Source organism: Lutjanus erythropterus, chromosome 18, assembly GCF_056507025.1.
Source record: "Lutjanus erythropterus isolate fLutEry1 chromosome 18, fLutEry1.hap2, whole genome shotgun sequence".
Classification (NCBI taxonomy): Eukaryota; Metazoa; Chordata; class Actinopteri; order Lutjaniformes; family Lutjanidae; genus Lutjanus; species Lutjanus erythropterus.
In genome coordinates this window covers 8990113-9000335 of record NC_139334.1, presented here as the reverse complement: position 1 = coordinate 9000335, position 10223 = coordinate 8990113, and the positions used below count along the sequence as shown (strand labels likewise).

The following is a 10223-nucleotide window of genomic DNA, read 5'->3' as shown; positions in this document are numbered from 1 at the left end:
CAGTGGACCACTTCAGGCTGCACGCTCCCGGTGTCCCATCGACGCTCACACAAGAGCGCGCCTCCAACAGCGACCGACAACACAGAGATAATGTAGTGTAGTGGTGGGGTCTGCAGGGCTACCACAATGGGAGGAGTATGAAAGTTACCCTGAGCCCTGCCCACCTAGTGCAAAACATATAAGACGCTGGAGTGAAGCAAAAGGCAGGCACATAAGCCCTAAATCTTGATGAAAAGACAGACTAAAGAGTAAAAACTTTGAACTAACTCAATTATTTTAGTTTTTTATAAGTATGACCTCACTGGCATTTGATTGACACATATTTTTCTCATGTGATATGGATATACAAGAGCTTTATTGATTTTTCCCCCTAAAAATACAACTAAACAGACTTTGTTTTGGGGAAAAAAGTGGAGATTTCTTATTTTTTGAAAATTTCCTATCATGGCACTGGACACCGAGTTTGGTGTGAAGGGCAGCAGCATCATCAGGGAATGGAGTGGACAGGTCCAGCCCGCTCTGGTCGCCTCCTTTGTTTTCCTGTTCTGTCTGGAAGCCTGTCTGTGGGTCAGGAACCTCCGTCTGAAGAGAAGACTCCCGGGACCCTTTGCCTGGCCTGTGGTGGGCAACGCCATGCAGCTGGGCCAGATGCCTCACATCACCTTCGCCAGGCTGGCAAAGAAATATGGCAATGTGTACCAGATACGTCTAGGCTGCAGTGATATTGTGGTTCTGAATGGAGACAGGGCAATACATCAGGCTCTTATACAGCACAGCACAGAGTTTGCAGGCAGACCAAACTTTGTCTCTTTCCAGATGATCTCTGGAGGCAGGAGTATGACATTTACTAATTACAGCAAACAGTGGAAAGCACACAGGAAAATAGCCCAGTCTAGCCTCAGAGCCTTCTCCTCGGCAAACAGTCAGACCAAAAAAGCCTTTGAGCAGCACATCACAGCTGAGGCCATGGAGCTGGTGCAGGCGTTTTTGCGCCATAGCACAGAAGGACGGTATTTTGACCCTGCTCATGAATTTACAGTAGCTGCTGCTAATATCATGTGCGCTCTCTGCTTTGGGAGGCGATACGGACATGAGGACCTGGAGTTCAGGACCCTGTTAAAGAAGGTGGACAAGTTTGGAGAGACAGTAGGGGCAGGTAGCTTGGTAGACGTCATGCCTTGGCTTCAGTCCTTCCCTAACCCGGTCCGCAGTGTCTATGAGAACTTCAAGAACCTCAACGAGGAGTTCTTTGCCTTTGTGAAAGATAAAGTGGTGCAGCACAGAGAGTCCTTCAACCCTGATGTGACCCGGGACATGAGCGATGCCATCATCAACGTGATTGAGCATGGCAAGAACAGCGGGCTGACCAAAGAGTTCGTCGAATCAACAGTGACAGATCTGATTGGAGCAGGTCAAGACACAATGTCGACTGTCATGCAGTGGATCGTCCTGCTGCTAGTCAAATACCCAGACATGCAAGCCAAACTGCAGGAGCTCATTGACAAAGTTGTGGGTCAAGACAGACTGCCATCAGTTGAGGACAGGAGCAGCCTGGCGTACCTGGACGCCTTCATCTACGAGACGATGCGCTTCACCAGCTTTGTCCCTGTCACCATCCCACACTCCACCACCGCAGACGTCACCATTGAAGGTTTCCACATCCCCAAAGACACAGTGGTCTTCATCAACCAGTGGTCGGTCAACCACGACCCTCTGAAGTGGAAGGACCCACACATCTTCGACCCCTTGCGCTTCCTTGATGAAAATGGGGCCCTTGATAAAGACATAACAAACGGTGTGATGATCTTTTCCTCGGGTAAGAGACGCTGCATCGGTGACCAGATCGCCAAGGTGGAGGTGTTTTTATTCACAGCCATCTTGCTGCACCAGTGCAGCTTTGAGAGCGACCCCTCTGAGCCCCTCACTCTTGACTGCTCCTACGGGCTCACACTGAAGCCTCTCCGATTCTGTGTGAACGCCAAGCTCAGGGGGAAGCTGCTCGGCTTAGTTTCCCCAGCATGAACAGTGTGTCCCAGTACTGTGACTCAAGGCCAGCAAACACTTTCCCACCAGTGAGTATCAACGTACAGTACCTGCACTAAATCCTACTGTTGTAAGATATTTAATAATGATATTTAATGGGTATCTCAACATGGACTGTATATGAAGCATTGGTAGTGCAGGGCTGAGAATAGCTACAGGTAGAATTCAATGTTTGGACTGCTGGGATCAGGGCAAAGGAAATTTCTGCTTCACAAAATACTTTATACTTGATCAGATTTTGTACATAATTCTGAGTTGTGTGCTTGTTTCACATCCACTATTGAGCATGTACACTTATGGTGTGTGTGCAGGAATTAGCTACTTCCTTTAAATGTTAATGTAAAGTAAAATAACTGTATATGAAATGCTTGTGAATGTTATAAAAGTGGCTTGATGACTCATTGTTCTTAATGTAATATGTAAGAATATATTTAACCTTTGTCATGTAAAGCAGTTACAAAATATTATTTTTATAATTTCATATTTCAGGTATGACAAATAAATGTAATGCAAGTTAATGTATTTCACTATCTACTGTACTCAAAGCATATGAACACATTAAACAAAGAATGCTGATCAAAGTGGGGAAAAAAAATAGTTGTGAAGGAAGACGTCTTTCATCAAGGGACGTCCATCACAGTCTTGAGGATGAAGAAGAGACATTGTCATGAGCCGTGAAGGCTTCACAAACTGTGCACCCAGGGTTCAGTCTTTACTGTACAAGCACTGCAGCTACCCAACGCCAAACACACAAGTCTCACCAGTACAACAAAAACATGTGTTGCATATTTCTGTCACTCGTGAGGCATTCTGAAAAACATGTTTGTTTACAAAGCAATCTTCTCAAAGCTACATGGATGTCACTGTACTCTCTTAAAGCCTCCACATTCAGGAATTGATGTTACAACACCCAAGGGATGTGTCTCTGTCTGTGTCAAGGCAACGAATTAAACTCACTCAGCCTTGAATGTTTAAGCATCTGTCATAGAGGATATTTTGTTATCAGTGTGTTGGCTTTATAGGATGGAAAAATTGAAAATAAGCTATATCTGAAGTTAATAAAGTGAATTGTCAATGGTCTGTGTGTCCAGTTTGATTGTCACTTTAGAGTTTTAGGGTATTCCACTGGGTATTCCACACTGTAAAAATGAAAAAGAGAAAACCTGCGCTTTCAAGGCAACCTGTCTCAATAGATTCAATAGACTCTTGAGTTTTAAAAGATTTGCCAACTAATAATGTTTTCTTGAGATAATTTTTTTTCCTTCTTTAGATAAACTTGAAACATCGAGTTTTAGAAACCCAAAAAGTTGTATTCCCAAAACTGAGTAATTAACAACTGTTAATAAATAATATTTTCAGTTGCAACCATTAATTTCACAGCTCACTGTGAACAATTTTTGAAATACAAATGTTGAGTTTCTAAAACTCAAAGATTCAAGGTTATCTAAAGAAATATAAATCATCTGAACAAAAGATTATAGGTCAGAAAAACTTTCAAATTTCAAGAGTTTGGTTCAAAATTCAAAAATCCAGCGAAGGTAGTTGCCTTGAAATTCTGAGTTTTCTCAACTTTTTTCTTTTTTACAGTTTTCACTCTTACACCTATGACCTATGAACTTTGGAGTGCTTTCTTAGTTTCCAAGTGTTTTAACTAGTGCGGCCACGGTTAGACATGAGCCAACAATAGATGGCTGTCTTTACACATTGTTCCAGAAATAGAAACCTCATGAAGACTTGACTTGTGGCTGAATATCACGTAAAGCTGATGCTTTTTTAAGTTCTTCCTTTTGTCACACAAGCACCCACATAAGCAGATTTACAGCTAAAATCCTCTCGTCTGAATTCTGCTCAAAACTATTTTGATGTGGCCATAACCCCTACCAGCTACTTTTTCTCTATGACCTTTATTTAAAGGGCTATTATGCCTACAATAACGCTTTATATGTATATTTTTATAGAGCATCATAAATTGTGCAGTTTGTATCTGTTCAGTGTTTGGATCTGAAACCCACAGCTTTCATGGTGATATCCCAGAGCCCTTTCCCCCTGTATGGTTATAATTAACAGCTTGGCTGTAAATAACAGAGACCAAATCATGTTTAAAATGGCCACGGAAAGTCCATAGGAAACAGCAAAGTCACCTAACCCCAGCGGAAAAAACAATCAATTCCAGCTTAGTGTCCATTATTTACATTAAATGCTCCCACACAGCCTGACTCCAATCACATGCTGCCACATGTCATCATTCCATCACATAACTTTTAAAGCTTAACAAATTTATATGAGATATTTTGTTGTTTTTTATCTTTTAAAAGTGGTAATCTCTTAAATCCTTTAGCCATAAAACTGTAAATCTGTAGTTTTTGGCATCAAGGCCTATTAAGTAGCTGCTCTCCTTTTCCGTCATCCTGTGAGGGATGCTGCTGGCAGGAGGCCTGAGTGGGAATAGGACTAAGGTCTGCAGGCTGTGGTCAAAATGGGAGGGGAAAGATAATAAAAAACCTGAGTCGCTGACCCCTCCCACATTTGAGATACATATAAGCAAAATGTTAAGGCTTGAACCTGATCAAGTCCTTCTCACTTGCGTGTGTGGAGAAGGGGGGGAGACAGCATGTGAACGCCTCCTGGAGTCCTTTTTTTTATATATATTTTGTCAGTCTGAGTATAATATAGGATAAGAAAATCAAGAATTTGACCACTCCAAGGGGGAACACTTGAAATGATTTCCCATTTTTAGTGAATGCTGCCTTTTTATTAAACACAGTGGATGACAGACAAACGACTGGATAACACAATGGCTCAAATGGATGCAGAGTTTGGTGTGAAGGGCAGCAGCATCATCAAGGAATGGAGCGGACAGGTCCAGCCCGCTCTGGTCGCCTCCTTTGTTTTCCTTTTCTGTCTGGAAGCCTGTCTGTGGGTCAGGAACCTCCGTCTGAAGAGAAGACTCCCGGGACCCTTTGCCTGGCCCGTGGTGGGCAACGCCATGCAGCTGGGCCAGATGCCTCACATCACCTTCGCCAGGCTGGCCAAGAAATATGGCAATGTGTACCAGATACGTCTAGGCTGCAGCGATATTGTGGTGCTGAATGGGGAGAGGGTGATACGTGAGGCTCTGATACAGCACAGCACAGAGTTTGCAGGCAGACCAAACTTTGTCTCTTTTCAGTCTGTCTCAGGGGGGAAAAGTATGACTTTCACCAATTACAGCAAACAGTGGAAGATGCACAGGAAAATTGCTCAATCAACGATCAGAGCATTCTCATCTGCCAACAGCCAGACCAAAAAAGCCTTTGAGCAGCAAATTGTGGCAGAAGCCACAGAGCTAGTTGAGATTTTCCTTAAACTCAGTGCTCAGGGCCAGCATTTCAACCCCGCCCATGAGCTGACAGTAGCTGCAGCAAATGTGATTTGTGCCCTGTGCTTTGGAAAGCGTTATGGACATGATGATGTTGAATTCAGAGCCTTGTTACAGAGGATAGATATGTTTAGCCAGACAGTCGGGGCTGGCAGCTTGGTAGACGTGATGCCATGGCTTCAGTCTTTCCCCAATCCGGTCCGCAGTATGTTCAAGAGCTTCAAAGTCCTCAATCAAGAGTTTTTTGGGTTTATCCAGCACAAGGTGGAGGAGCACAGAGAGACATTTGATCCAGAGGTGATGAGGGATATGAGTGATGCCATTATTGGGGGGATTGAGAAGACTGATGGTGACAACGGGCTCACCAGAGGTCATGCAGAGGGCACGGTGTCAGATCTGATTGGTGCAGGGCTGGACACCATCTCCACTGCTCTTCACTGGATTCTCCTCCTGCTGGTTAAACATCCCGAATTACAAACAAAACTCCACAATCTTATCGATGAGGTGGTGGGGCGACACAGGCTGCCGTCTGTCGAGGACAGAAGCCGCCTGGCGTACCTGGACGCCTTCATCTACGAAACCATGCGCTTCACCAGCTTCGTCCCTGTCACCATCCCCCACTCTACCACCTCGGATGTCACCATTGAGGGTCTCCACATCCCCAAAGACACGGTGGTCTTCATCAATCAGTGGTCTGTCAACCATGACCCCCTGGTGTGGAAAGACCCACACATCTTTGACCCCTCGCGCTTTCTTGACAAAAACGGGGCCCTGGATAAGGACATAACCAACAGTGTGATGATTTTTTCGTCAGGGAAGAGACGCTGTATTGGCGACCAGATTGCCAAAGTTGAGATATTTCTGTTCTTTGCAATTCTGCTCCATCAGTGTAGTTTTGAGAGATGTGCCAATGAGGACCTGTCTTTAAACTGCACCTATGGTTTAACACTGAAGCCTTTAGATTACAAGATCGCTGCCAAACTCAGGGGAGAATTACTTCTAAGCCAATAAAAAACACTATTCAGTGAAAGAACAGCGATATAAGGTATGTGCTCTAAAATAAATAGCTATATTTTGTATCGTTAAGAATTTTTATATGATAATCTTTAATTAACTCAAAAACTGCAAATTAGCCTTTTTACTTCAGCTGACATTTCGTAACCAAAGACAATAAGGGACTAAAGTAGAGAGGGGGAGGTTGTAACACAGAGATTTTGTCTTGTAACATGGAAGTCAGAAACTTTCCATTAGGTTCACATGAGGAAGACCATGTCATTGAGTTCACAGGTGAAAAGCTGATCAGTAGAAAAATTTCTTTGTAAAATAAAAAAAGGTTAAGTATCAGTGACAGTTTAATTTAAGAAGTAAGAAAAGTAGAGGACATGTGTATGTTGTTTATGATGAAATATGGTTACTCTAACTAAATGCATCTCTGTGCAAAGAGGGAAATACAAAAAAGTTTTGTTGTTAATTTCGTCCCTGCTCTCCCCTACGGCTATTTAACTCAGCTATAACATCTACTAGTTTCTGTATTGAAATTACATTAAAAAAAAAAACATGTGAGTCATATCTGAACTCGACAGCAATTTTACTCCTCAGCTCTAAAAAAACAGTGATTGACTGACAATAGCTAAATATATCTATACTGGCTCTGCACTTCATGTAACAAACAGAAAAAATGCAATGAAAGCTTTGATGTGTTTGCCCAAAACCACAATTCATAATAGACCTTAAGTATGTATTGTTATTTATATGAGGGTATTTAGCGGAGTCACCCTAAATTGCAATATAAACCGGTGGTGATGAAAAAACGTCACTCCAAGCATTTTGTTTTTCTCGCTGATGGGGAGAAATTATGTGCCAGTTGTGTGGTCTCAACTGAATCCTCTGGATAATTATTCACTCAGACACTCATTTATCAGTGTGTGTGTTGAACCATTTCATGTTTGAGCTTAATACAAATACACTGTTCAAGTCATCTACATTCATGTACTCTTAAATCATGCTTAATACTGTTGTATTCTGATAATAACTCATATCATGTGTAACATATGTCTAAAAGCCACATATTTATGGTTATGGTTATACTGTCTTCTTCCTCTCGTACCCATAATACATCACTGTGCAACCTGATTTATGGCGCATACAGCATTGTCTGAATAATAAGCTGAATGTCCATGACCGAGTGTGATACAGTCTGTACTCGACTGACTACAGCTTTGGATGTGCAATAAAAATTTTGCATTGATCTGTACCTGAATCTGTGGCGTGTATCACTCAGAGCAGCCAAAGTGTTGAGAATCACAGAGGCCAGAGAGGTCAAAGAGATAATAATAGATGATGATGTCTGGTCTCAGTGTTGTAGTGAAAGATTAATATGGGTTACAGGCCCTGCATGTTCTTGTTCTCCCCCCTTTACAAGCAGGCTGTGACTCGGGACATCAGTTCAGGCAACAGTAAGCAGCCGCTTGTCAATATTTAACATGGAGCACGCTGTACTTTTCACTGCTGTGTCATTCGTTTCTGAACGAAAGCATTCAGTTTCAGCCAAGCCAGTGTTATCCCTCATATTTATCAATACACTGAGAACTTTTTCATCCTTTTAACTGACATGACTAATACAAAGTGTGCAATAGTTACGACTAGAGATATAAAACATTACAGTTTTTTTTATTAGGGAGTCAAATCATGCTAACTCTTCGTGGAGGACCAAAACACCTGAACAAACACTGTTACAGAAGGTCACATTACGTTTCATGCGAGTAAGCAATATTTCATCAGACCATTTTATACTGCGGTACATGCGTGTATCACATCATATAAGTGCTTTCATTTTGTAGCCATTGTTACTCTTTTTGTAACAGTTTGGGATTGGCATCTGTTTTTCCATGATATAACATGAAATAAGTTTGAGGTACCTGCATGTCAAAACTTTAATTTTCTCCTACTTTCTATTCTTCTTCTACATATGTCTGACAGCTACAGCTACTAGTACCTGTACTTGATTGAAGATTCTACATTTAAAAAACATATTGTAACTTATGCCAGAATATGGCAGGGATGGAATATAATATTCACGTTTTCATTAGTGTATAATCACCTGAAAATAAGAATCATTGTGTTTTATTTACCATAGAATGAGACCTTTGTATCTGCAGAAGGCTCAGGTCCTCTTCCATGCAGTGCACTATGTTAAACCACCATGTTTCCACAGGAGAACCCAAACACTTGCTCTAAAGAGGGCCTTCCACATTGTTTGTGAGTTTCATGGCTACCATAGTTTCTCCTAAACACACAAGGAGAGGGTGAGGTGAAGGGTATTCAGTTGGCATTCTACAGCTTCATCACTAGGTGCCACTAAACCCTAAACACTGGTTCTTTAAAATACATAAAATACAATGTCTAAGACCAAACGGTTCTGAGGTTCTCAGACCCTTTGGTTTGTGTCTGGCTGAGGTTCCTTGTCACGTTTAAGTTGTTCGTGAGTTTAAAAAAGTGTGGCTATAGAGGATAAATCAACAGTTCACTAAAAAATACAAACTTAAAAAAAAAATACAAATACAAATTTGTGCAACAGAACCTTATTTTTTCTCTTTTCCAGCCCATTAATAATTGTACGTGCCTCAGATTTGTATTATCACCATTTGGAGAGGCCCAACCCATAGACTGGGAACCACCGGACTAAACTACTCTCCTGTCTATAATACTAGCTACACTTTGACCAGCTAAAATGCTACTTACACATCGATGCATAAGTATTAACAATCTAATAATGGTGTATATTAAGAATGAATGAAGACCCTTCACTTACAATACTACAGCACAGTATTTTTACAGTCATGTACTGGTACTTTGAGTACTATTTTCACCACTGTTAGTTTTCACATGTTTGAAGACTTACATACCAAAGCGATGATGACCAGACATCTTTTATGACTGTCAAATGCTGCTTAGCAGCATTCAACCTGACATGGCTCAGCTGTGTTTAAGTGTTGCTACACACTAAAAAACACTGGGTCGAAAATTTACCCTGTGTGGGTGACTATTACAAAGATGTAATACTGTGTTAACTTGACCCAGCACCAGCAGGGTGTTTCGACGCAGTGTTCATGTTATTTTTATGTTACTGGAGAGTTATTGAATAAAAACAATTCACTGGCACTGGGGACAAACTAATCCAGTTTAATTTTAATCCAGTGTTTTTGTATTGTGCATGGTGGTTAATGGTGTATCACTGTCACTATCATTAGATATTTCATGGCAATCATGAGATCTATCTATTCCAATAAACAACTTTCCTAAAATTTTTCCTCCTGACTGAGTCTCTTTATTTTGGGAAAACCAAAACCACCCAATGCTCAACATTAATCCTTGCTGTAAGTATGGTACATAAATATTAGTTTAAGTGTGGGTTAGCAGTTTATCATATTCATCCCCCTTTTTTGCTTTTATCTCCCTTTGCTTGCCACATGGGAGCGTTTCCTCAGTGAGTGGTCCTGTACCTCGGAGTCTACCTGCGTACTTGCGGGAGCAGCGCTGTGGCTAAACTCTGAGGGAGGCTTGTTTTTACTGAGGTTAATACAGAGCAGCCTGAAGACATTCTGTCCTCCCTCCCTCTCTTTCTTTGCTCTGACACCACAAGGACCCTAGGGGGAGGAATGGGCCGCCTAACCTCCCCCGTTTCCATCACCGCTTCCCAAAACATCCATGAAATGCATCCAGCTGAAAGACTCCCTTTCACCCTGAGTCACCCGCTCCACATACCCCACAGCACCTCGACCCGCCGTTTCACTCCTTAAAGTAAAACAGAAAGTGTACAGGC

General features: G+C 41.9%; 2 protein-coding genes across 2 annotated transcripts; both read left to right on the top strand.

Annotated features, from left to right (window-relative positions):
- Nucleotides 1-218: 218 nt before the first annotated feature.
- cyp1c1 (cytochrome P450, family 1, subfamily C, polypeptide 1) lies at nucleotides 219-3123 on the top strand. The gene has a single exon (XM_084743099.1). The coding sequence runs from the start codon at nucleotides 445-447 to the stop codon at nucleotides 2020-2022; it is 1578 nt and encodes a 525-aa protein (XP_084599225.1). The 5' UTR covers nucleotides 219-444; the 3' UTR covers nucleotides 2023-3123.
- A 1504-nt stretch (nucleotides 3124-4627) lies between these two features.
- Nucleotides 4628-6476, top strand: cyp1c2 (cytochrome P450, family 1, subfamily C, polypeptide 2). Its single transcript, XM_084743097.1, has one exon. The coding sequence runs from the start codon at nucleotides 4811-4813 to the stop codon at nucleotides 6410-6412; it is 1602 nt and encodes a 533-aa protein (XP_084599223.1). The 5' UTR covers nucleotides 4628-4810; the 3' UTR covers nucleotides 6413-6476.
- The last annotated feature ends 3747 nt before the right edge of the window (nucleotides 6477-10223 follow it).

Bases quoted from the DNA above. Each gene is read 5' to 3' on its own strand.
- cyp1c1 (XM_084743099.1), top strand. From the start codon at position 445: ATGGCACTGGACACCGAGTTTGGTGTGAAGGGCAGCAGCATCATCAGG.
- cyp1c2 (XM_084743097.1), top strand. From the start codon at position 4,811: ATGACAGACAAACGACTGGATAACACAATGGCTCAAATGGATGCAGAG.